This window comes from Gasterosteus aculeatus, chromosome 14 (assembly GCF_964276395.1).
Source record: "Gasterosteus aculeatus chromosome 14, fGasAcu3.hap1.1, whole genome shotgun sequence".
In the NCBI taxonomy this organism is placed as follows: domain Eukaryota; kingdom Metazoa; phylum Chordata; class Actinopteri; order Perciformes; family Gasterosteidae; genus Gasterosteus; species Gasterosteus aculeatus.
Genome location: NC_135702.1, coordinates 16539631 through 16566702, shown reverse-complemented (window position 1 = coordinate 16566702; position 27072 = coordinate 16539631). Strand labels below are relative to the sequence as shown.

The 27072-nt window shown below is 46.6% G+C and overlaps 3 protein-coding genes and 1 long non-coding RNA gene across 8 annotated transcripts in view; 3 read left to right on the top strand and 1 right to left on the bottom strand.

Moving 5' to 3' along the window:
• Positions 1-10362, top strand: part of LOC120831945 (ras-specific guanine nucleotide-releasing factor RalGPS1) — a 34488-nt gene extending 24126 nt beyond the window's left edge. The window contains 10 exon segments of the mRNA XM_040197898.2: positions 1278-1345; positions 4325-4451; positions 5086-5237; positions 5936-5984; positions 6285-6365; positions 6671-6743; positions 6833-6925; positions 7034-7139; positions 7224-7315; positions 8356-10362. Coding sequence (XP_040053832.2) covers positions 1278-1345; positions 4325-4451; positions 5086-5237; positions 5936-5984; positions 6285-6365; positions 6671-6743; positions 6833-6925; positions 7034-7139; positions 7224-7315; positions 8356-8385 — 871 coding nt within the window. The 3' untranslated portion in view covers positions 8386-10362.
• On the top strand, positions 5-1243 carry LOC144388255 (uncharacterized). Its single transcript, XM_078088377.1, has one exon. It carries the CDS (start codon positions 80-82, stop codon positions 983-985), a length of 906 nt encoding a protein of 301 aa, XP_077944503.1. The 5' UTR covers positions 5-79; the 3' UTR covers positions 986-1243.
• Positions 10363-11170: 808 nt separating the features above from the next.
• Positions 11171-24181, bottom strand: fbxw2 (F-box and WD repeat domain containing 2). 4 transcript variants are annotated; one of them, XM_078088374.1, is made up of 13 exons: positions 23840-24140; positions 22021-23010; positions 21549-21755; positions 21130-21368; positions 20936-21036; positions 20646-20815; positions 20109-20303; positions 19704-19790; positions 19114-19367; positions 18907-19032; positions 18533-18673; positions 18282-18390; positions 17796-18179 (listed from the first exon to the last, which is right to left on the bottom strand). In XM_078088374.1, exons 2-13 carry the CDS (start codon positions 22151-22153, stop codon positions 17968-17970), a joined length of 1974 nt encoding a protein of 657 aa, XP_077944500.1. In that variant the 5' UTR covers positions 22154-23010; positions 23840-24140; the 3' UTR covers positions 17796-17967. The 4 variants fall into 4 exon arrangements, 3 of the variants coding, with proteins under 3 accessions (XP_040053840.2, XP_077944501.1, XP_077944500.1); XR_013452573.1 differs by lacking the exon at positions 23840-24140 and having other exon boundaries at positions 18893-19032; positions 22021-22661; XM_040197906.2 differs by lacking the exons at positions 17796-18179; positions 18282-18390; positions 18533-18673; ... (6 more) ...; positions 21130-21368; positions 21549-21755 and adding exons at positions 11171-12273; positions 12471-12640; positions 12742-12828; ... (1 more) ...; positions 13713-13907; positions 14348-14570 and having other exon boundaries at positions 22718-23010; positions 23840-24181.
• Positions 15201-17912, top strand: LOC144388256 (uncharacterized). 2 transcript variants are annotated; one of them, XR_013452574.1, is made up of 6 exons: positions 15201-15908; positions 16025-16158; positions 16422-16569; positions 16665-16913; positions 17023-17291; positions 17598-17912. It is a non-coding gene; the product is annotated as an uncharacterized LOC144388256 (long non-coding RNA). The 2 variants fall into 2 exon arrangements; XR_013452575.1 differs by having other exon boundaries at positions 15506-15908; positions 16398-16569.
• Positions 24182-27072: the final 2891 nt, after the last annotated feature.

Below are 27072 nucleotides of genomic sequence, written 5' to 3'. Positions count from 1 at the left end.
GAGTTCTCTCTTGTTCCCCAGAGGATGAACCCTCGTCTGTGGACACTCTGTCCAACCTCGGTGCCACGCAGCCTGGTTCATGGAATCGGCCGCGAAATTGAGTCCGAGCACAGGAAGCTGGACTGGAGAAACCACAGGCAGCTGGTTTAATGCGTCCCCACAGGGAGCTCGTTGGTCCACTCGGTCTCTGTCCCACTATGAGCAGTCCTCTCTGTCCCACTATGACCAGTCCTCTCTGTCCCACTATGACCAGTCCTCTCTGTTGTCCCACTATGAGCAGTCCTCTCTGTCCCACTATGAGCAGTCCTCTCTGTTGTCCCACTATGAGCAGTCCTCTCTGTTGTCCCACTATGAGCAGTCCTCTCTGTTGTCCCACTATGAGCAGTCCTCTCTGTTGTCCCACTATGAGCAGTCCTCTCTGTTGTCCCACTATGAGCAGTCCTCTCTGTTGTCCCACTATGAGCAGTCCTCTCTGTTGTCCCACTATGAGCAGTCCTCTCTGTTGTCCCACTATGAGCAGTCCTCTCTGTTGTCCCACTATGAGCAGTCCTCTCTGTTGTCCCACTATGAGCAGTCCTCTCTGTTGTCCCACTATGACCAGTCCTCTCTGTTGTCCCACTATGACCAGTCCTCTCTGTTGTCCCACTATGACCAGTCCTCTCTGTCGTCCCACTATGACCAGGCCACTCGGTCTCTGTCCCATTTTAACCAGTCCTCTCTGTCCCACTATGACCAGGCCACTCGGTCTCTGGGCGCGGGTGGTCTGGTTGACGGGGGTTTTCACGCGGTCATTCCCGAGGCGGCGCTGCTGTCTGGGGGACGCTGTCGTCCTGGTGTGACGCGTGTGCTCACTCAGTGCGTCCCCCCAGTGGACTTCTTAGGAATAGCAGCTACTTTCATAGAAATGCAATTCATGTCTTTGTCATTTTTACCCTTTTTACAGTCATCCAGCGGATCTACTGGACAAAGGGGTCCAAACATCTGAGATGACCATGTCTGGTGTATATACACCATGTATGACCATGCTGTAACATAATGGAAGCAGTCTTTAGAGTTTCACCGCACACAACAGCTTTGGTCCCGTCGTTCCCCTCTGGCCACAGAGACCATATGAGACCTATCGGGTGAACTTATAGTGATATATTATATCAGTAAATGGTGCAACACAAACTGTCTTCATACCGGTACGTCTCCTGAAAGCAGCAGAGAGGCTGGTTGAGGACGCTGGACGTGTGTGTGTCTGTGGCGGCTGGTGATGGAAACCGTTTGTGTTGCAGACTGTCTCTGAAGATTGAACCTGGCAACAGCTCCCCTCGCATCGCTTCTTCTAAGGAGGACCTGGCAGGTAAGACGCACTCCTGGTAGAGCTTCTCTCATGGAAAGCTCCTCCAGGAGTTTGACTCTTATTGTTTACCAGGAGTTTAATCATATTTCTTATTTAGTTTTTTGATTCAAAGAACAACAACATTCCAGGACCCACCAACACCAATATCACGTTACGGGTCATTTAGCCGACGCTTTTATCCAAAGCGACTTACATTTTTAACCCATTGCATTTTGCTCTATCAAACTCCTGCGTCCTCCTCCCAGCGGGGAGCGAGGGCGTCCCACAATGTGACCCACCGGGCCTCTGCACTCCCTCTGGTTGTCCCCTGATGACCAACTGACAGGTGTCATGACTCCGTTTTACCTGAAGTCGGAGGTAAACGGGTAGACGGAGAGGACGGCCCGCGTCTGACTATGGGATGAAATACACATCCTCAGAGGGTGCAAAGAGAAAGGAGCGTTCTGAGAGGGTTAGAACACAGAGCAGGTGATGAAACGTCTTGGTACTTGCAGTACACGAAGGTGGTCAGATACTGTTGTGTCTGTGTGGGCCACATCTGGCTTAGAACTAACCGATGTGTCTCCACCTCAGAGCAACAAAGGGGGGGAGACGGATCAGACTTTCCATTGAGCGAGTTCACCCTTTTGTTAAAGAAACTTGCATACTTCTAGCACAGTATGCAAATGTTACGCAACATGTGTTCTTTCTTTAACAAGCGTATTTATTTTAACCCTGATCCTGATGGGACCAAGAAACGCTGAACGCTGAGTATAGATGATTGGATTCTGTGGAAACGTCACTGAGTGTTTAACGATGTGCTGTGTGAGTCAGTGATTCCATCAGTTCTGTTTGAAGACGTAGTAAAAGAACACGCTGTGGGTTCACTCATATGTCGCTAATAATCCGCTTCATTTACGCCTCTATCGTTGGATGGAAGAGGGCCTGTGATCCAGCGCCGCGTGAGCCGGGTCCTCAGGGACCGGACACGTGGGTCCGTGTCTCACAGGCCGCCCATGTGTGTGACGGTTAGGAGCAGTGTTTCCCCCACTGGTGATATGATCCATCTTCATGAGGTGCTCATCACTGGACTCATTGCTTACAGAACCATAATACCCTCGCAACCCTCGCTGGTCATGTGATCGCGAACTGGCAGGAAAAGCGCGTTCTGGTTCTGTTTGCTCATTCAGAATAAACATGGCTCACATTTGTCAGGCGGCCGGACAGATGTTCATACATCACGGCGTGCCGGGTGTGCAGAAAGCCCGCCGCCGCAACCCAAACCAGCGCACGTGTTTACGAGCCGAGGGCGTCATTGAGGGGCCGCTTCGTGCCGCCACCTTACATGTAGTCACCTACTTCCTACGTTGCCACATACGTTCGCCCATTACGCTTTCCTCTGTTCGGCCGAAAGATTTTAATTTGAACGAGTTCCACAGAACATCATCGGTTCCCCCGTCAAGCACCCCGACGGCACGGCGGCGCAAACTTCATGGAACGCCACCAACAGGCGTCTGGCGCGGGATGGGCCGCGGGGCCGCGGCGCTTGGCACCCTGCGCGCTGCCTCCGGCGGCCCGAGCGGCCCGGTGGGTTTCCACTGAGTGACTCAGAAGTTCCACCTGAGTCAGTTCACCGACGCGGCACAGGGAGCGCCGGCCGGGTGATCTGCGTCCCTGCGCGTCCCATTCAGGACGCAGTCAGGTGATCCGACAGCGGGGAAGAGTTCACGTTTAAATGTAACGTTAATAGAATTCACTTAGTTGATGACGTTGGTAACCGATCGTGTTTTTGAAACTAGACGCTCAAACGAACGGCTCTTGAGGTTCACTCCCCCCGTACAGCCCCTGAGCCCCCCGGTGTCCACGCTCTGTCCCTATGGGCATCAATGTAGCAGCACACGTTTACTGTGCTGCTAACGGCAGCTCGCCTGTACTTATTAGTCCAAAGACACTCTAGAGGCCGACTAACATTATATATAGTTTGTACTTCATATCAGGAACAGAAATGGATGAAAGTGAGCTCAGGGAGACGAGTTCTGAACCTGAAATATCATTTTCTACGTCAGTAATGTTACAGAATAAATACACAAAGAAACTGAACTGGCTTTGCTCCTTTTGTTGTGTGATTCTAAAGTTTACATTTAGTCGTGTTTTATGGAGCAGGAGGAGAACGATGTGTGTGGTGACATTCAGCTGCTGTAGTTTGGACCCATTCTGTAATATCTTAAGGTTAAAATAGCTTCTTTCCTCTGCAATAGATAAATAAGTCCTTGTTTTTATTGACAACATTGATGGAATCTCCTCAGCCTTAATGTATAATACTTTTTATTTAAAATTACGTAACTATTTAAAATTCAAATGAAATCAAACAGAAAATGCGCAGCAGGTTGCTAGGCAACAGGAGCAGCGGAGGAAAAGCTGATGACGCAAACAGGAAGTCCCCCGTAGGACAGACCGTCCCGCTTCAGAGACCGCTCGGTTCAGCCCACGCAGTTGTTGCAGGACCAGTCCAGGTCTACCAAGGATGCAGCCTTGGTAGACCTGGACTGAGTCCTCTCCTGATGTGTTCCACCAGTAAACATTGTAAAATGAGTTTATGGTCTCAATCTCCAGTCTTTTTCAAAACAGCATGATGCTCATTCACACACACCATAAAGGGGGGGATGCTTTAGGGCGGGCTTACTGTGATTGACAGCTCTCTACCAGGCCCGTGCAGAGCATCTCTACGTCACTAAACATGGTGACTTCAGTTAAACTAAACCGAACTCGTCACAGCGGCTTGGTCGGTGTGTTTTCCACGGATCAAAATACAAATTGTGCCGTTAGTTTCTGCTTGTTGAAAAACTTCCAATGCAGGTTCACTTGGTTTTAAGGTCCACTGATACAACGGTGATTGTGATGATTTACTCACCGAGTAGAACACGAGAACCTGGTCTCTGATGATGGTACTAGTACTAGTAGTAGTACTGTGGCAGTGATGATTACTGACCTGTTTTCCAGGACTGTCTGAGGTATCTGCCTCTCTGAGGTATAACCGGCGCCCTACGTGCCCCGACGCCTCCGTGGGGGTTGGTGTTCCCACCCCCCCCCCCTCTCACCACAGGAAGAGCCACAGTCTGGGAAACAAGTGAGTATGAGAGGCCTTTTCCTGCAGCACGTACAGCCCCGACCCTCTGTAGGCGTGTAAACGTCTAACCGACACGCACGCACACACACACACACACCCACACGCACACCTCAGGGTGTGAAATAAACCTCCCACTGCTTTACTGCTCAGGATGGTACCTGAGGTGTTCAACACTCTGATGAGGTGGGACACACGGGTACAGAACCCTGATGTCACAGGAAACAAATACTATACAATTTGACTGCTTGTCTTTTTTGTAATAACTATCCAGTAAATAGTTCTCATTTAATCTGATCACCTGCTTTCTTTTATTTGTAGTTTTTTTTTTGTGAAGCAAAAATGATTCATTATTATGCTACATACACGTATCGTTATTAGTATTGATTTTGATGTTATCACTATTGTTATGGCGAATAATATTAATAATAACCAATAGTACTAAATATAGCAATAATGGTGGTAATACAGCAGCAGTATCTACCACACACACACACACACACACGTAGCCATGCAAGCAACCGACAGCAGTAAAACACTGATGATTTGTTGAATAAGTCTGATGTGAGGAAAGTGGTACCCGCTCGCATGCAGAGAGGATGGCGTGACCTGTAACCGGAGGCCCGTGTGTCTGCAGCATGATGTGCCAGTACGGCATGTCACACAGCCGCAGCGCCACCTTTCCCACCGAGAAAGCACGACACCTGCTGGACGACAGCTTCCTGGAGTCCCAGAGTCCCGTGAGGACCGAGCCGCACAGCACGTCCGTGTCCAACGGCCTGTCCTTAGGTATCGCCACAACACGGCCTCCTTCACACACTGACAATGTTTTCATGTGTGCGCAACAAGTAATGCAGCGTAGTTTGTACACGAGCCTCGACATGATGAGCCGCTAACAAAGTCAGTGACTTAATGGCAGCCGAGTGCCCGTAGGTCCTGGGGGGTGGTGGCGCACACACACGGGATCCCTTTGACTTATTTTACCTGAACTCTTGTATTCTACTGAGGCCACATGGGTGAGTTTTGTAGTTGTGTAGTAATTAAACTTACACATTTGAACCCAGAACCACAACACACTTCACACACTGGTCCTCGTGTGGCTTCATAAGATCCCATAGTCACTTTGGCGACAATTTGGGGCGTCTGGTCTGTTTTACAGTACAGGTCATTTAGCTTTTATCCAAAGCGACTTACATTACACTTTAAACCCGTGGCTTTTCACATTTTTGCCTGGGGAGCAATTAGGGGTTAGGTGTCTTGCTCAGGGACACTTCGACATGGAACATGGGACAGCCTGGACTCGAACCAACAACCTTGTGCTTCACAGCACACCTTCTCTAACCCCTGCGCCACGACGACCCACTTTTATTTATCACGCAGCGAGTAAATCAGACAGGAAGACGCGGAAATCTACTATAAAATGATATTTTTGGTGTGATGAAATACGCCTGGTTGTCTTTACTCATAAGCGCGCTGTGCTTTGACAGGCAGCAGTGAAAGCTCCTTTGGGGAGGAACTGTCACCCGGCATGGAGAGGTGAGAGGCAACATCTCGTATTCTCAAATTCATATTTAGACATTTGAGGCGTGTTAGCTAATAAAAATAACGAATCACTTTGAATTTGTCACCACTTTTAATCAGCCCCCATGCTGCATAATATCAATGTCTTTGAATGTCAGCTCAGTCATACTGTATATTTATGTTGGTTCCAGCAAGAACATAGAATGAATATTTCCTATAGATCCATGAGAGGCTTTTAATTCGCTTTACTTCTGGTGAGATGCATTGAAAAGTAGAAGTAAAATCTGTGACTGACTGACTACGTGTGACAAACAGGGGCCGTATGTACGCAACGCTGGGCCCCAACTGGAGGGTCCCGCTTCGCAACTCTGCCTGGAGCCGCAGCTACGTGTTCAGGTACATGTTCAGGTGCGCCTTCGGGTACAGTAGGACAGTCTGAGTCCCTGCACTCTGACTGTGGATTATCGGGCCTCGTGCACAAGCAAAACGTACGTATTCTGTGTTGCATTTAAGTGACAGCAAGGAGCCCAACAAGTGACGTGTACACAGATGATTGGAACTATAGTTGCTGCTAAGATACATACACCAACTGAGTGGTGCAGAAATAGACTAGTTCATCTCGTATAACGAGTGACCTCACTGTCAGATCATCACGTTGGTTTGAGTCTCTTACTCCGCTCTTCTCCTCTGCGTGGCTGCAGCGAGGCCAGCAGCGTGACTGTTGAAGGCCCCCTGCGGAGGAAAACGATGCTGAAGGAGGGACGGAAGCCCAAGGTGCGTTGCTCTGTCTGCTGAACGCCGGCCACGACACCACAGATGTGCCGAGAGCTTCCAGCCTGAGCTTTTCTCTTTCCTCGTCGCAGTTGTCGTCGTGGACCAGGTTCTGGATCGTTCTGTCTGGATCAACGCTGACGTTCTTTGGGGCCAAAGCACTGAGGGCCTCTGAAAGGAAACACGTGAGTATCAACCTGCTGTGGTCACACGTCCAACGAGACGTTACAGGGACGAGTGAGCTGCTTAATGGAACAAGTCCAGTTTAACGTCAATGCTGTGACCGTACACAGTACAAGTCCAGCCCCTGTAAGAAGGTGTGTGTGACCGGATGGATGGTGGTGCTGCCAGATGACCCAGCCAGACCCAACATCTTCCATCTGAACGACCCAGACAAAGGTCAGCCCCGCCCACACGGCGCCCGCCGTTTGTCTCTTCTTTAAATCCACGTCATCACACGCAGACGTTTGTGTCACTTCACAGGCAACGTTTACAAGTTCCAGACCGGCTCCCGGTTTTCAGCCATCATCTGGCACAAGAACCTGGAGGAGGCGTGCAGGAGCAGCAGACCTCAGGTGTGTTCAGCTCGGGTCCAGCAGTGGGGACACATCGTCTCCGTCCATCCTGTCCATTCTTTTGAACAGGATGTCTCAACACCTTCAGAGAATGACTTGTAGATTTAGTATCAAATGATTCTGACTTGAATGGGAAAACAGCGGCGGGTTAAATCTAGTTTCTCGCAGTCTGACTGCAGCCACTTCTAGAAGATGGCTCAACGGTCCATGTGGATGCTATCACGAGTGCTAATAACGTGCTAACTGGTCCAGGTGTGTCTGTAGAGGCTTCCTGCAAGCAGTCGGGATGTTGAGTGTTGCTCTCTGGGGAGCAGAGCGAGCGTTCAGGGACGACCGTGTTCTGGATGTCGACTGGACCTGACAGTACGATGTGTTTTTAAATGGAGGCGGGCATCAACTGGTTACCAGTGAGCGGAGGATTGTGGGTGAACTCGGGTCAAAGACCAGTGGAGCTGCTGGATGAGCCGCAGGCCGGATGGCGCTGGCGGCGTTTGGAGCTTCTGAGTGAGATCTCCTGGTGCCGGTCAGCATGTTTCTACAGGGAGCTGTTGTAGCGGCAGGGAGGGAAAGTTGACATTCAGTAGCAGGACGTTAGTCAGGTCCTTGGCCGGAGAGTCTTTAGACCTTTAGTCTGGTCGATGTAGATCTTCAGGTGTGTTCGCCCCCCCGCTGGGACGTCTGTCAAACGGGCAGAGATGTGTGGTTCTACTCGTGTCTCAGATTGGGGAGGAGACGGGATCAGCTGGGTGTCCTCAGCGTATCTGTGGTGGGAGACAGAGCCGAGGTCGTTGGTGTTCAGGCAGAAGAGGCGGGGACAGAGACAGTCCAGGGGTGAGAGGTCAAGGTTCAGAGACAGATCCTCTCCAAGCTGCCTGGTAAGTGTGGCTGTCAGATGGATGAGAGGGTTTTTTCTTTGCACCAGGGTAACCGTCTGTCTCCTGTTCTAATCTAATCAAAGGTATCACCTTGGCAGGGATGCTAACGTGGACTAGCCTCTGCTGTCCGCGCGCTGACTCAAATCTGTACCGTTGTTTCAACAGATCCCAGCGAACCTCATGTCGTTTGAATGAGAGCGGACGTCACCCAGCGGCACCAAATAAAGGCCACGAGGTACAGTGGGATTTAATGGTGGAAGAGGCGAGAAGCATCTGACAATGCAGAAGAAGCTCTTGGATGCTGGACGAGTGACACTTCAGCTCCAGGACTTGATATAATGTGTAAGAGTCCGTTTCATCACTTGACGTCTGTCATTCTTGGTTCTTCCGGCCCACGTTGGGTTGCTGTTTGGGTGGAACCACCTGTGGACACCAGTGTTATTTGGCTGTTACGTGTTGCACTTGTGAAAGTGCTACTGCAACGTTTTCTGTATTCCGACATCCTACCGGAAACGTGGAGAGCAGTAACAACGCGTTTGGGAAGGATGAGCAGCAGGACGTCGTCATGTAAGAATTCGTAGTGGAGCCACCGTGGAACCAGGACGTGCCGGTGAAGAAGTGAAGAAGCAGCCTCAGAAGGTCCTCTTGATGTTTGCTGATGCACATGACAAGCGTTACAAAAAAGCCAAATTGCTATTTTCTACAGAACAAATCCTCACCATAAAAATGAACCAATGGGAGTGCAGAAGAGAGCCAGCTGTGCACATCAGGCGGCCGCAGGCTGCTGGATTTACAATGAAGTACCAAGTGTCAATCACCTGTATGTAAATACTGTATTTATTTGTAAAAGAGTTTATTTTTTGACAGTTGGCCATCAAAGGGAAACGGTACGATGTTCATCAGTTGGTGGGAATCACCCTAAAACGACCGCGTCAGCTGCAGGACGTTAGAGCCGAAGCTGACGGAGTCCGTGTGGTGACCTGCTTCAAAAGCCAAACGTTTGCTTGAATTGACTATTTGGCATCATTCCAAGTATTAATAATGATGTTCAGGGTAATTACTTACTTAATTACATCAAGTGAAATATTCTGTGAAAAAAAGTCTCACAATTGAGCTTAAGAGGAAGCAGAAGGACGAAGGTTGGAGCTCGAGATGATCTGGATTGGTCTGGATTATACGGCACCTTTGTAAGCATCACATGCAGACCGCTGACTTCCTGTCCGGGCCACGAAGCGGCTGTGACTCGCGTTATCAGACTTCCCACCGCGGCCTTTTTCTCTCCGTCACCATCTTTGTTTCTGGCGACCAGAAGCTCAACCTGAGCAGATTACAAGAGTCGTTTAACTGTCAGGTCAAAGGTCAAAGGGCAAAGGTGCCTGTGTAGCAATGGGTCCATCCCAAAGCGGTCTATAGGACTCTAAATGGGACCTTAAAACACAAACTAAACATTGCTGTTTACAAGAAGATTTGAAGTCCTCTTTGCGGCGGTAATAAGTCAAGGTTTGTTGTCTCTCGGACGTCTTTCTGCACACGGAGGACTCGTTAGGGGACATTAGAAAGAAAAGCTGAAGAAACTTCTGCACTGGCTTCACTTTTCAGACCAAATATCTGTTGCTTTGTCCCCAAAATGGTGACGATGATTTGATCTGATGTTCACAGAACAAAGCCATGAATAAAGATCCAATTATCCCTCAATAGAACTAAAAAATACGTCAATTAAGTTAAACATTTACTAATGGACGCCATGTCAAACGTTTCCTGTTGTAAATCACAGCAACTGTCCACCATCTGTAACATTATCACGACGGTCGAAACACCGCAATGAAAGAGAATATTAGTCTCTTCAGTTGGATGTTCTGTGTCGCTTTTCAGATCTTTCATCAGTTGGACTATTTCTTCAGTATTAAGTCACTAACGCTGCTGACGCCCTTTATTAAAGCGCAGAGCGGCTTCTGCTCATCGTGCCAGTGACCCACTAGGGAACGGGACGTCCCGGGTCCTCTACACACGCCTGTGAATGACTGAGCCGGTGATTCTGTTTACTGTCGCATCACATTTTTGAAGAGTGGAAACTTCTGTACAGAATACTTAACTTTGCTTCATGCTATCTGAAGGGTAAATGCAGTAAATATGTAGAATGAAATAAACAATTGAACATGTTGAATTTTTAAATATATCTGATGTAAAATCTGTACCAATGTCATGTTCTGAATGTTCTATGCAATCTGAAGGCACGGTAGGTTTCTGTGTGGTAACACACTGACAAACACGGGGAACGTGATGGGACTGAGTGACTGCTGGACATAATGTCTACACGTGAGGGACGGTAATGGTACATGTTCAGATCAACAGCATTTAAGAACTAACTGGGACATACAGGCAGTAACTTAAGGTCCCGCTGGAGGCCGAGACTTTTAAAGGACACGTCTGAGGCAAAGTCGCTAGTCACAGTTCTAATGCAGTCAGCGCTCCGTATACCAACGTCCTAGTGGGCCATGAGGTCTCATTTACTCTATTTAAAATCTTTGCGTCATGCTGATAAGACTTGAAACGCTTCCCCAGCCCCTACCTGCCGCCCTGCTGGCAGGAAGTCTGCCGTCCATTGGACTCTGAGCTGGGGGGGTTCGGATGGGAGGACGAGGGCGACACCGGAGCCACACAACAGCAACGAGACCCGCTGACGTCGATGACCGAACCTGTAAGCGCCCACGCGTGTCCTAAAGGATGTAGGACACGCGTGGCGTTCATCACACGTTAACAGGGAAAACGCTTATTGTCCCTCTGACACATGAATGGACTCATACAAAGTACCTCGTGTCTCTACACAGACAGTTTAGTAAATGATGCTTTTATAGCAAATCCTGATGGATCGTTCTGCCATTTATCAAAATATAAATAGCAATTATTAGACAGGAGAAAAAGTAATATAACATCACTGTGTTTGAGTCATGTGGTGCATCGGCCAGACAACAGTACAAAATACAATTTATTGGTGTTTTAATTAGATTTGAAAAAACCTAAACGCGCACACACAGTCTGTACATCCGCCGTGTTCCGTATGGTGAGTGAGAAACATCGTTAGTCTGTACACGAGACAAAGGAACCGCCCGTCAATGCAAAAGTCAGGCAACAAAAGCACTTAACGAAGAACTGAGACGTGGCGTTGAACTGGCGACCTCGCGAGGGAAAATCCTCCAATCTGAAGTCTACACATCCGATTGGCTGAAAGTCCCTCGGCTGTGCGATGCCGTACAAAAATAAACTCAATGCTTCCACGCGGTCGGAGATGTGAAAACGCAGCTATGAAACGAGGGGCGATAAATAGGAGGGAAAGATCTGCAGCGCCTGGTGGGTCACATCCACTCAACTGAAAAGGCACATCGCATTTCTCAAGCGCGTCCAGTCGTTCACGTGAAGGTTCAAGCAGTCGCTCACAGCGGCTGACTTTCTTCAGCTGGTCGCCAGGGCGACACAAGGGGAACCGCCGTATCGCCCCCGGCGACCAGCCCGCGCTGCTGGTGGGTCAAAGGTGGCTTCCAGGTCAGGTGGGGATGTTGCTCCGTCCCCACGACCAAACCAGGGCCGTGTTTATTGCAGAAGCTTTTGTCACGTTGTCGTTGGGAGTTTCTTGGCTTCCCCGCCGGAGACCAAGTGGAGGCTGGCCGGTCTCTCCAGACGGGCCCTGTGAGGATGTCGGCTGCTCGTGTGGTGGAGGACAGAACGGATGAAATCCAGGCGCTTTGGTCCGTGCGTGACCCACGTGGGCTGTGGCGGTCCATGTTCCCCGTTGGCGGCTACCCGTTCTCCTTCCACAGTACCAAGTGAATGCTATGGTCGGGCATGCTGGTGGCAAACACCAGTCCCGAGTCATTGTCCCCGTCCAGGCCGTTGAGCCAGGACGTCACGCCGGCCAGGAAGCTGGACCCCCGTTTGGACTTCCTGTAGGCCGGCAGAGGCCAGCGGCCCGAGATGGCCTCCGTCCTCAAGTCCATCACGTACAGGAAGTGGTTGTCGAAAAGGAGCGCGAACACCTCACCGAAGCTGAGCAGGGACAGGTTGCCGGGGTCCTGGGTCTTTATCACCCTGCAGGACGGGACAACAGAGGAAATATCACCACTCATCCATCTGAAGGGTCCTTGTTTCTTCACACGTCACTAAATACGAGTGAGACCAAGATGATAAAAGCAGTGGAGGAGTTCTTGTGTGTTTAGCAGCCAGTCATCTCCATGAATACAAGGACACATTCATGAAACCCGATGTGCTCCTTCTACTACGTTTACCTGAGGATCTCAAAGCTGGCAAAGTCCCACTGGTACACGCCGAGGTCGGAGCTGCAGACGATGTGGCGCCCATCGAACTGCAGGCGGGGCTGGAGGCCGATGCTGCGGTCCTCCGACACCGACAGCGTCTTCAGACACTTGCAATTGATTTCTCTGCCCAGGGGCCACACCTGCAGGGGGCACGGGGGGGCACAGGGAGGGCATGGGGGGGCTCCGATCAGGCTCAGACAACAGCAACGACGGCCGGCGCTTTACTCTCAGAGGGCGTTACCTTTATCTCATACTTATCAGCACTCAGGAGGATGTGGTCACCAGGACTGTGCACCACCGACTCCACCTCACTCTTCTGGAGCAGCACCTGACGGAGAGGAGAACAGCTTCATGCTTCTACTGAGGTGTTTGATGATGTCACGTATCGTCGTCACCCTTCTTAATCTAAAAGGTTTGATTTCTTTGATAAACAATGAAATAACATGCAATGCGTCTGTAAGTTATTAAAGTCATGAAAGAAAATGATTGACAAATGATGTTTGAGTTGGTTCCCATGGAGAGGCGAGAGCTTTGATATGTCCACATTATATCGTCCCGAGGAAGCGACCCGTCCCTCACGCAGTAAACGCGTAGAGTCACGTGAGATGAGGCGGGGGGGGGGGGGGGCTGACCTTGGTGACCCACTCCGTGTGGCCGGTCAGGGTGTTGAGGCAGGCGCCGGCCGACAGAGCCCACACCTTCACCATGAAGTCCGCCGAGCCGCTGACCAGCACGTCCAGCTCGTCGTTGTAGTCCACGCTGAAGACTGAGCACACGGGACAGTTACCAACAGGCCACACGGGCCGCCGTCCACACGCCTTCTACATGCGACCCATTTGGACACACACGTGAAGCGCTCGGGGAGAGTTAGCTCGACTGCTAATGGTGAGAAGTGCTTGTCTGTTAGATGCTTCCCACTTTCAATAAGGTTTAAGAGGCGGGACACAGAATCCCTGTTGTCCCTCGGTTGTGTCCTGCAGCGTAAGCTGGACCCTCAGAGCATCAAGTCAAGGCAACTTTCTGTATATCGTTATTTTAATCATTTTTTAAGGTTTCTGAAAGATGTTTCTGCTACGATTCCGAACTATTTGATGGTTTATTTAAAGATGAATACATAATTAAATATAATATAATTACAAACTCAATCTGATTTATATTTTTTATCTGTAGGTTTCTTTACACAAGCTTCGTGTTTGTTGAGTCTGAACCGACCTGCTCCCGTGTGGCCACGGAACTGCTGGATTTTAGCTCCTGTGCTCCACTCCCACGATGCAATGGTGTTGTCAAAGGACCCGGTCACCAGCTTCTGTTCGTCGAACTTCACCGCGGCGCAGGTGTGCGTCTGAATGCCGTAAATGCACTGACCAGTGCGCACGTCCCATAACTTGGCAGAGAGGTCGTCGGAGCCTGAAAAACAAGCAGCGTTTGGCTCTTTGACAAACGCGGAGACGTTCTGCACAACAAACAGGCGGTTTGCTAACATGACGAGGGGGCAGAAAGGGACACGAACGCAGCCGACCCGCTAGCACCTCGTGTGCTGCCCGGCTGCCTGCACAGACTCATGAGGCAATGAGGCAAAGAATCATGTCCTGGTCACGTAGTGTCTGGCTCAGTGGGGGCGACGTGAGTCGTCTCTCATCAAACCCTCAAAGTGAGAGAGGAACAGCCGCCGTTTATCACAACATAAGACCAGGAAGCAGAAGATCAACGTCTGTGGAGCGTCTGTCCCTTCTCGTCCACTGAGGCGACCTCAGGGATGAGACGTTTATTTGGCCTGGAGCGTTTATGTGAGAGTGGATGAAGCAGATCAACGTGATGTGTGCGTGAGAGTCCCCGGCGTGCCGTACCTGTGCAGAGGAGGCCGTCCTTGTAGTAGAGGGCGTACACTCGAGCGCTGTGGCCAATGAGGGACGACGTCTCGAAGGCCTCCTGGTCCTGCAGCTGCACCATGCGCAGTTTGGCCTTCAGGTAGACGGCCTTCCAGTGCGGCGCGTCCGGGATGGACTCATCGATCCTCCAGCCCAGCTCCCGACACACGCCCTGCCACACCTCCGTGCACGAGTTGATCAACTGCCAGGAGACAAGCGCTCGTTGGAGCATTTCAACCCTTTATGGATGAGTGACACGTTCCCTCGGAACTAGAAAGGCTGTTTCTTTGCATTCGTTTGTATATTTAATCTTTATATTCTGTGCCTGTAATATTTTACCAGTTTGATAAGCATCACAATAGAAATCTTCACTGCACAAAACCTTAACGTGGTCAGAACTTCTAGACCGCGCAGCCCAAACGTCAACTACAAGACCTGAGGAGAAGTGACACAAAGTTACAACTGGCACAAAGGACGTCCTGTAACTCTGTGCTACCAGGGACAACTCCTGGGTTTACATACAAATGCCAAAGGATTTTACTGAAGTGAATAAGCAGAAAACCTTCATCTAAAACAAGAAGTCACGGTTGTCAAATGGGGGTCGTGGGACCAACCACAGAGCGCCTTAAAGCAGCGTGACACAAGTGTGCGCTCTGAGCGACTGACACGTCTTCTCCCTCCCTTTGTACGCCGGCATCATCAGTCACCGCTCTGGAAGTCGGATTCAAGCTACTTGGCTTCCCCCCCTTAATGTTTCGACTGCTCAGCTACTTTCACACACGTTGGGACGTTCACGGTCTGAAACCAGGTTTTGTGGACCAAGCAGGGGAACTATGGAGGACTAAAAGTGCCACAATTAAATAAATAAATACACCATTAAATAATTACTTAAATGTGTCATTCATTAATTAAAATTGGAATTAAATAAATAAATGTGTCATTAAATGTGTCATTAATTAATTAAAATACCGATTCATTGTATGTAAAATGCATATATAACTATTTCACTATTTACATTTACATTTCATGATCCTGCGTTGCAGCGCTTCATGAATTACTTAAAACTGTCAAACTGACCCATCAAAGTCAGTGGGCGGGGCTAACGCGAATCTAGTCTGATCCATTGCTTTGGTCTGAAGTACCTGGATAGAAACATGGAGGATCTCCGTGAACTTTCCAGGGAGTTGGTGAGAGACATTTTAAACTTAGCAGGGGATGTAGAAGCAGGACCTGCTGAGTCCGAGCATGTAGCTAGTAAAGCAGAGGAACTTATTGAAGTTGTTGGAGTCATTTCCGCACTTTCTGACGAAGATATCGACCACAGAGTAATTACAAATCTAGAAGAAGTTGTCCACCGCTTCTCTGGTACCAGGGCGCATCAGGCCCAACACACACAGGGACCGGGCCGTTTGCCGTTTGACATACCGAGTGCAGTTCTGGAGCATCAAGTTCTTTGTGGAGTTCCCGCAGTTCAAATCGCAGCGATGTTCGGAGTGTCAAAGAGGACCATCAGGAGGTGCATGCAACAACACAGTTTAAGGTATTTACACTAAATTCATGAGGTTTCTGTTTATCAATTGCTGCTCTCATACACTCTGAAAGAATATGGCGTTTAAGGTAACATTACTTGATGTTGTGTTTTTTTTGTTTCTACAGAAAAACAGATCTCTATTCAGCTGTGAATGATGAGGAATTGGACCATATTGTAAGTGAAATTCACAGAAGTCATCCAAACACCGGCTACAAGCTAATGCGTGGTCACCTGAATGCAAGAGGTGTGCGTGTTCCAAGTGAGTATAATAATATGGGCATTATTTAAATGTATTTTTAATTCGGAGCTCTGCCCTTTTGAAAGGTGAAGGAAGCCCGCTTTTGGAAAGACATCGCCTCTGAGATGTAGAATGTGTATAATAGAAGAGAAACACACATTTCAGGACAGCTGACTTCTATCATCAGGATAGACATGTCCTGTGATTTTTAGCCTCCTGTTTAATAGAGGTGGAACAATATCTGACAGTAATATTCTCAGCTGTCCGGATGTTCCTCCCCTCAGTCTCAAGACTGCAAGAGTCTTTACGCAGAGTAGATGCAGAGGGAGTCTACATGAGACGTCTGAGGCTGCGTGTATTAAGGCGACGGCAGTATTTTGTGCCTGGCCCAAACTCTTTGTGGCATATAGATGGCCACCATAAGCTCATCAGGTCAGTGATATTAGCAGATAAACAATTCATCGTTCTAGATGTTTCATTACAATTGTTTCACAATAAAGTTGTATGTTTTCATGTCTTTGCAACAGGTGGAGATTTGTTGTCCACGGTGGGGTGGATGGATTCAGTCGTTTAGTGGTCTACCTGACTGTGGCTGGCAATAACAGAGCTCATACGGTCTTACAGAGCTTTATCGCCGCTGTTGAGCAGTATGGGCTGCCATCAAGGGTACGGTCTGATAAAGGGGGGGAGAATGCAGATGTAGCAGAATTCATGATCAGAAGCAGAGGTACCGACAGGAATTCACACATCACAGGCAGAAGTGTCCACAATCAGCGGTAAAGAAATATGTTTGGCAACTAGGCTCACACAACTAAAATACCAGTTGAATGTACTTTAGCATATGTCACATAAATTAACAATTTGACAATTTTATCCTAAACACAGAATAGAGAGGATGTGGAGAGATGTTTATGAACATGCCCTGGACCTCTTCTATCAGATCTTTACTTCATTGGAAGATCAGGGAACACTGAATCCAGACAATGAAGTCCATCTTTTCGCTCTGCACCGGATTTTCCTTCCACTGGTTCAGCAAAGCCTAGACTCTTTGAGATGCTTGGAACTTTCACGGTCTGAGAACTGAAAGGAATCAGTCACCACAGCAACTCTGGAGACGTTACAGAGAGCAAGGCCCTGAGGAGGATCCTACTGAGGTTAACAATCAACTTTAAACACGTTTCTAAAGTGTTTGCCCAAAAGGAATTATGGGAGGAAAAAATTGTGCTAAATGTGGTACTTTAAATGGAACATTTACTATATTGTCTTTAAAATCTCCCAAGCTTTTAAAGATCAACCTGTGAGCTGTAGTTTCTACAGTGCATACTACAGCTGTATTATTTCACAAAACTTTAATAACTAACAATTTCTCACTGACTTGGTGACCAAAAATAACAATCTTGTGTTAGGACATGTCAAACTATTTTTAAGTACAAGTTTGATTATGCTTGTCATCTTTTCAGATTCCTGAAGAGTATGGGATCGACTGGAACGGACCTCACAGCCTTCATGGAGGCACTGTGTCAGTCCCCGAGGTTCAGCTGGCCCGTGAGCTCTCAGATGAAGAGGTTGCAATTTTGCCAGCTCCAGGAGTTTCTGTTACTGATGCGCTTAGACTATATGTAGAGACTGTGGAAGTGTTATCAAGAATCTTAGACTGATGTCCGACACGTTTTTATTTTTTGTGTTAGAACAAGCAGTCAAAAACTGAAAGTTTGCTTTCCTTTAAAAAAAAAATATATATATATATGCCGAATAAAAATAAAATAAAAAGTCAACTGCTGCAGTGTGTTAATCAGTTTTCAAAGACACTGAACTTGTGTCTGAAAATACTTAAACAAGCCCAAATCCAGTACTTTTTATAGCAGCGACAAGTGCTTTCTCAAAGTCCATGTAGATCTTGAAATGAGCTGGCAGCTTTAGTGTTTCAAAGCATGTGGAGGACGTAGGAAGGGTTCCCTCAGAAATCACCACTGTCAGTTCAGGAGGAAGCATCTCCCAGCCAACCCAGGATGTCAGCAGCTGGGCCAGGGTACCTGATGAAGCTAAAAGTCATACAATGGATTGAAGACATTTAGTTCAACTTTATTTGATCATATCTATCCATGAGACATAGAAGCATTTTTAAAGAGAAATTAGGTTTATACCCGTTTCAATGAACATCCTTAGAAAGCCAGTGATGCGGCAGGTGGTGTCCAAGTCAAAGTCTTCATCATCACTGTCCTCAACTGGCCATGTGATTTCTTCTAGGAGCATCTTAAAGAAAACAAATTGTAATTTTAAAAAGGGAGATGCAGATCACATTATTGGAAAATGGAAAAATAGCCAGCTCAGTCATGGAAAAAAGACGTAAAATTCATTAAGTTAAGTCACAAATATAACTAAATTACTGACTTACCTGGGGTGTGAACTGCATTTCAGCCATTTTGGGGAAAAGAAGTGGGACAACATCTGGCCTAGATGTCAGCAGGGGCCATACCATCACATCTTTCAGTCCCTTTCTCAACTGTTTAATTTGGCGCATGGTCCTCCCAACGACCTAAGAGACAGACAGACCCATATTACAGCAGAAATCCTTAACCCAAATTTGACAAAAGTTGGCACAGTAGAACAAAATGTTAATAAAAGCACAATAAAGTGTCTTATAAAAACCCATTAAAACTTGAGTACTTAAACTCTTGTGTTAACATTAACAAGCCAGGGTTCAGAATACATTCTATAATTTCAACAAGTACAGCAATGAGTTCTGTCACTTAACCAGCAGGAACTCACTGCATGGAGTAGAAGTTTATTATGTAGCCATCTCCGATTTGTTTTGGTGACTGCCGGAAGATCCCAAGACATGGAAAGATCTGAAACTGTGGCTTTCTGTTCCGGTGTAAGTTCTTCATGTTCAAGCTAGAATAAGGACCATACCATTTATTATATCTGCCCAAGCAATATTTTTTTACATGGCAAATTATCTTTTAGGTTACATACCAGTTCTATGATGCTCCTGATGTGCAGATCAGGACAGTCTTCAATAACAACAGTAGCCATTTCTGGGTCCCCATTGAGCAGTACATGAATTACAGCAGGACTTAATCCTGTAACATGGGGACCGTCATGCAGAAAAGTGTGGGCCAACATCCTTCCTGCAACCCGGAAGAGGTTGCTTTCAATAAGTGCCTCTGATGCTGCTGGAACAAGATGGTCAGGTTCACCCTCAAATAGCAGTGTTCGGCCCATTCCTCCTGTAAAGTACCAAGAGAGCAGGGAATAAAGTCACAACAACTAACCTCTTAAATACATAAAATTACATCATACTAGTGCAGTGCCCGTTGAAAATGTGCCTGTTTGGAACGGGCGATTACTTGGCCTGTGGTATTGCTGCTTGTAGAATTCACTTAAACAAAATTGTAGCCTACTCCAAAATGACTTACAGACCCCAAACCACTTCAAATGCAACCCCCCTGAATATCCTACTACTGACTTACTGATTTACCTGACACAAAACATTGCCCACCGGCCCTCTGCTAAACAGCACATATCTGCGTTCATCAACCACCAGAACGTGTGCGAGTACTTACCAAGATCTAGACTGAATCCAAACTGGAGTTTGGATATGATTGTTGTCATAAAGTACCGCATCACTCCCTCTCCGATAGCAAGATCACCTGAAATAAAATACTGATAATAACACAGTGGAAAAAAGTGGCAGACAAATACGGGTAACTTGATTAGCTAACATTTAACAAGCAAGGGAGAAAAATAGTCAAAATTATATTGGCTGTAATTTAGAACAGCATCCTTAATATTGATTATTCCAGATAAGAGTATATTGTGCACAATATTCACATACATAACATTTTTTATCAATTATATAATTTTGTGCATTCCATTCTCCCATTTTCCAATGGGACAATTCCATATATGCTACTTGAGTGGTATAAACTGTACTGATGTATTTATATTATAAACTTTATATTACTTACCAACCAGAGTACAATGAAGTGGACATGCCCATTCTTGCTGCTGTTTATAGAATAAGAGAAGCTCCCGTTCCCGGTCCTCTTCAGACTCCCTTACATCCATCTTCATTCTAAGCGGTTTCCCAGTTGCATGTTCCCTTAGCAGATTTTCTTTGAAAACTTTGGCAGCTTGAGTGGGTTCCTCAATAATCTTCCATTCTAAACAAACAACAACAAAGTTATCTATTCCAGAGACATATTGTGAGTTGGCATGTTACCTGCATATACAGATACCCTCTCACTCTACACAACAGGAGGAAAATTATGTTATTTCACTGATAAAACGCGGGACCCAATAGCTTAAAAATCTGTCACAACGCCGAGTTGACATAAAAACGTCATTCAACAAAAACTAAATATTAGAAAAATAAAAAAAACAGGTGCATGTTATTAATTGCCTGTAACTATTATCTTATCCAATTCTATATTAAAAGTGTTCGCTTTCTATTGACTTTTCAGTTACACACAATCTTATAGCAACACTATTGTGATGACACATACCACTGTCTGTTTCTTTGCGATCCAACTCCTCGTTGACAATCACTGCTGGAACTACTGCACTCTCAGCTGATGTTTCAGACCTCACTGGAACACTGTCACTGACTAGGGCTGTCTCACTATCATTTTCTTCCCTTTGGCCTCCCTCTTGTTCTCTTTCCTCCATGGGTGTCCTCGAAGTGAACAGAATCAAAATGGTCATACTGGCTTATTTGTGTGCACAACACTCCAAGAGGACATATTCCCAAAGAAAATGAATATGCTACCCTCGCATTGCTTTAGGAAGTACATACCCATTGCAGCTCAATCTGTGCAGCTTCATCTCTGAAAAGGGAACTTCCATCTGACAAGTGATGCAGGGGATGACTGGACCAGAGGCAGGACGTGAGCTCTCCTAACAACAAATGGCTTTTAATTAATGATTAAAAGTCACCAGTAATCTTTGTTTTGATTATGTATTAAACTAGGTCTCTGTAAATTTATGTACACAATCTAAGGGTAGATCCTGTTGAAGTGGACGTATGTAGATTGTAGCCTGCCCAATCATCGTCGATGGATCTTTCAGATAGGCAAGGGTGTATCCAGTGCTGGGACACTGAAGCAATGCAAGATTTCGACTGCGAGTAGATCCTAAAAGTTTTAGAAGTTCAAAGCCTCCCCCTTGTTGGAGCTTCGGAAACACTTCCATCAGTTTATTTGTTATAACCATGGGATCGTGGTCATTCCCTGGAGAAAAACAAAACAAAATCATAACTCACCTCACCTTAAATTAAGCAAATAAGCCTGTGATAACTATTATTCACAGTATTAAAATGAATTACGTTTGAGTCACTATACAATTAAATGCAAATAATTTCAATGAACAGAATTTGTTTTGTTTTGGTAAATGCCTAGTTTCGCACTGACCTGAAAATGTTACTTTTTGCTCTCCAAGTCCTGAATGAGGAAGTTCAGCTATAACCAGTACGCTTGGAATTTTATCCGCATTGTGGTCAGCCAAACAACAGACAGTATGTGTGTAGCTTCTTCGGCTAACTTGGACTTGTGCTGGTCGTCTCGTCATATTCCTTCTGGCTCCAATGTTGTATGGCGCAAAGAGCCTTGCTACCTCCGCTGCAACACAGAAAAACGTCACCGCTCAACGGTCACCAGTCAGCTAAAACAGTCTCTACTTCTATCTTGGGATGCTCAAACCAGCTAACACCATTAGCTAACTAGCGGGTTTTATGCTCCACCAATTAACAACGAACGTGTCGCGCACGAAACATCATAATACCACATACAAATACATTTTCGAGTCGATCTAATTTAACCCACACGTGTGTCCCGAATCATTAATGAGTAGCACACCTGGCTAACATGAAATTACTTAGCTTACCTTGGACAGGTGTACGTGATTGAGCGGCCGGTATCTGCTGTGACTGAGCCGCCGGAGCCGTTGGACTTCTGCTCAGAGCTTCCTCAATCAAATTCGCTGCTTCTCTCAGCAGCTCCGGGCAACTTTTTGACATTTTGTCCTGCACCTCGCACGGCGTCTGCGTCCTTGGTCATTGGGGCTAGCAGGACCGCGTCATCTCCTTGATTTTTAGCCGTTGCAATGAAAGTTCTGTTTAACAGCGTATCCAAACCAACGTAGAGGTGAATAGCGCCACCCAGTGTATTGGAATGTGTTCAGTAGCTCTGCAGCGATCCATTATCTGGAATTGATTTGTCTTGACTTGATGCACAGGGTAACCAATCAGGCGTTATGTTCCGCCTACCAACTTTTGATGGGTCAGTTTGACAGTTTTAAGTAATTCATGAAGCGCTGCAACGCAGGATCATGAAATGTAAATGTAAATAGTGAAATAGTTATATATGCATTTTACATACAATGAATCGGTATTTTAATTAATTAATGACACATTTAATGACACATTTATTTATTTAATTCCAATTTTAATTAATGAATGACACATTTAAGTAATTATTTAATGGTGTATTTATTTATTTAATTGTGGCACTTTTAGTCCTCCATAGGGAACAACGCAGCGGATTCATTGTCAACGACGCCCCCCCACCCCTCCCAAATTCACCTTATTCCACTGTTTGCAGACCCGGCAGCAGATGAGCAAGGTCTCCGGGTCCAGCCAGTGGATCAGGTAGAAGGCCAGCTCCAGGGGAAGGAGGCGCAGGAAGTCGCGCTTTAGCAGAGTCTCCAGTCCGTTGGACAGATGACGGAGCTGCACGGCGCCGCTGAGGGAGATCAGGTGGTCCAGAGAACGGTTGCGCTGCTGGTCGCTCAGAGTAAGGAAAGCGGCAGAGACTGACTCCAGCCACCCCTCAAAGGCTGCCTTCTCCATGGGCACATGGGAGCGACCTGCAACACCTGCAGCAACACAACACAAGCATCTGCAGCTGGAATCTGGAGTTCAGCAATAAATTGAGGAATTTGAATATGATGTTTTGTTATATGATGAATAAGAATGTCTTATCTTTGACACGCTGTAACATGATCAGAGTTGGTTTATATAACAATTTTTGTCCAAGTTTGCAAATACGTGTTTTAACTGTGAATGTTGGGACATTAAAATGGACAGATGCACAATGTTAAGTGAGTAGTTATCTTCTGACTGTAGATCATCAAGCTTTACCTCAGCAGGACAACTGCGGCTTTGGGAATTTTCCATTAATAAATGAAATCACAGTATTTTTCTATTAAATTGCACTGTGCAGTGACCCAGTTTAATGATGATTAATGTTTCTTATATTTGCATAGTAATCTTGTGTTATTATTCAAACCATCCGTCAAGTCAAATTCCAAACATCAGCAGGTAACAGATGCATGACGTCATGTTTATCTCCCGTCCCCCGGTTACATTCTGCAGTGCTTGTGTCTTTTTAAAAATTATTTCCCTATTTTGAAGAAGTGTTGGATAATAGACACATTTACTTACACACTACTTACATAACCTGACTATATTAAAGTGCTGTCAATGACATCAGCTAATTACTTTACGAGTGTATCCATCTGTTTATACATTAAGTCTAAGTTGGCTAACGTTACCTGGCTAGTTAGCAACTTTTATTGGAAACGTTAGCAAGTAACGTCATTTAATGGGAAATTAGCTGCGACTAGTAACAAGCGATGAACACTACGCGCTACTGCTAGTAAGTAAAGTCGCACGTAAACGTGTAAAGTCGAAATGTCCACCAACCAGAGAGTTGCAGGTCGTTTCTGTCGGCTCGCTGAGCTCACATAGCGCAGCTAGCTGCCGTAAGCTAACCTGTCAGCGGGCAAGTTGAAAGGATTGTCCAAGTGACCTAGCTTCGTAGCTAACGCTAGCTAACCGCCAGGATGAGAGCGCTTGAGTCTGTTGGTTGTGAATTACATAGTATCCCCAATATGATAGCGGCGGTCTTCATTTATTCAGTTTTCATGTCCGTGCAGGGTGTGTTTGAGTAGTAGTGCGGACGGATAGCGGCTCTGTTCTGACAGCATGAAGCCCGAAAGATAATGGAAACGCTATCCGAGCCCGGCGCCATTACGCCCTCCGCACTGTCTTACAGGAGAGGGACCAGCAACATTTAAATCTTCTACAAAAACAAACGGACATAATCAGAACAGGAATACTACCTTCCTTCCTTATACTTCTCTGACAATAAAAGCTGTATTACAACGGAGCGTTACAGACAGTAGCTGCCTGGGTATTATTTATATTCATAAGGCCTAACTCGTCTGTAAGACAACGCTGCGGGCTTTTAGCTCCGGCTCGAGCAGGTAAACCCGCTTCCGGTGTCACGAACAATGTGGAACTGTGAGAAATATGTGACTGGGACCAGTTTGTTCTCTCCCGCTGGTCCCACAGCAGATATGTAGTCTTTGGACACCAGGGCTCATCTCGGACTTGGTGGAACTTAAATATCTCAGAGTGCCGCTGTGCACGTTACGGACCACTCGGTTGGGACACGTTAAAGCGCGCGAGATAAGAAGGTGTCACGCGTAAAGCGGCTCGCTGGACTGTGGTGTCCAACCATCACCACCAGAGGGCGAACACGTGACCGACGGAACAAGCATTAGACGCCAGGAAGGTGAATCCCATCACAATCATGGACCTGATTTTGGAATCACTATACTTATATACAATTTATTTTCTGTAAAATTGTTCTATTTATTATTCCATTCCTGTTTTATGCATTCCCTGTTGCTGCTTAGTCACTGTAACGTATAAAAGTAAGAGGTTGTTAGTCTGCTGTTATGTAAGTTTAGGTTTATTAATACATGACGGGTCAACGTGGTCTTTCTCAATGTGTTGGTTTGTTGGATACTGTATTACATCATGACATATTATGGGTTCAAATGTTGCCCGTATTCAATTGAAAATAGGTGTACTTTATTTAAATTTAAATGATTCATCATGATGTATAACAATATATCCTGAAGTATCCTGACCTCAAGCTTCAAGAACTCCCCCACAATGCTACATTAACATGTACAACCAACAATCATCATTCCAAATCCGAATGGGAAAGAAATACCAAAGAAATAAGATATCATTCATTTATTTATCTTGCACATTATTATTTAGTTTAGTTTGTGTACAATAAACACATATTTGTATTGTAGATTGTGTAGGACACTGGAACCATGTGTGTAATTAGTTCATGTTTTAAATGAAGTGTTCCATTTCTCAAAGGGCCCAAAACTGTGTGATTGTGTGTTGACAAAATTGGACCTGTTTTCCAAATCTCCTCACCTTGAAATACAAGAACACATTACCATTGAATAACCATATTGTACACAAAATGAATGGAAGCTTTGAGAGGACTTATTCTGAAAACTAGATGCTTTGTCATGCAGTACATCATTTCAGCCAACGCTGGGACCGATTATGTATTCTTTAATTTACCCGATCAGTTCATAACTCTGGGCTGGTGTTGTACTGCATGTGTTCTGGGATGTGTGTGACGCCTGCGGCTTCCTTCTTACATTTCTTACACTTACAACAAGCCACTACTTTGACTTGACTCCGCACTTGTTATTTTCTAGCGACAAAAGTGACTCCAATACCCAAAGCTCTAACTTTCAAATAGATGATTGACAGTTCCCTCCTCCACTCAGATGTCAGCATGAAGTCTTCCTGTACCAGGTGCCGCATCAATAACAGCTTCACAGCCCACGTGGTGTTCAGACGCTCAGGCGGTGGCCGTCAGCATCTGCTCCCTGTGGGTCCTTCATGAGGGGACACGTTCATGCTGAAGGTGCTGCTGACAGCTTGTCCACTCCAGCAGGAACAAAGTGAGGAGAGACATCTCACAGCACGCGGTGTCGTGTCCTGCTGAGCTCAGCGTGCCGCTGACCCCCAAAAAAGGCAGACTGATCCGGTCCAAACCGCTGCTGAGCCCAGCGAGGCTGGACGTTGTCTTTCAGTCGGCGTGACGGGTGACTAACGGACGGTCTTAACTTGTTGCTCACTCACTCGAGAGCGGTTCACCGCTGCACCCGTATCTGTCGCCGATTAGGGAGGAACCTCCCAAGGACAGAAGATCAGCAGATCTGCTGCGGCGGCGTTTTCCCTCCGCTGCGTTCAGCGGTGCAGCGTTGTGTTTCTGCACAGCTGGCATTCGTGTGGTTTCACGTACTCAGAGAACATCCAGAGCACGGACTTGGTGCCCGTGTCTCAGTACGTTTTCCCTCTCGACTGCAGGTTCAGTTCAGCGACAGAGCAGCAGGGATGCACGGGTTCTCACGGCCTTCAGCACCAACCTGTGCTCAGTGGCCTGCGCTTCGAACCTTTCCACCTCTAGATTCCCCTCTAGGGTGAGTTTTAGAAATCTGACACAGTGTCTTCCGACTTCACGGGAAACGTACAGTTGTTGGTATGAAACAGCTTTGCTGCAGAGATCGTTTTCCAAATGAACTTCCAATGTAGATCCGGTTAGCTTTTACGTTTTTGTATGCAACAAAATAACTGATGGTATGCTGGTTTGCGTCTATAGTTCTACTGTAGGAAGCAATGTACACCTTTTCACGTTGGAAAAGTCCAAAATGTCCAAAACTTTAATGCTTCATCGCCACCACAAAGAGTTCCAGTTCTGATAAGACTCACGATAAATACTTGATCGCGAATGGGTTTAAATAACGTATCAAACATCCGGTTCCAAAGACTGAAGCCAATGCAAACCTGCATCCTCACTACTGACCACCAGGGGGCGCCGCCACTGATCGGATACATGAGAAAATCTCCATTCTACAGATTGATACCTTAAACTCAATCACAAGGTGCGGGCCACCTTGAAAAAACCCAGAATGTCCGCAGGCGGAAAGATGGAAACAGTCACGGCTTTAGAGTCCTGGAGCACGTTTGGCCAAATCGAAGTGACACCTTCCTGGCAGGTGATTTTAACACGGTTTGCCTCATGAGTGCTGACGACTCTCCAGGGTTCAAGA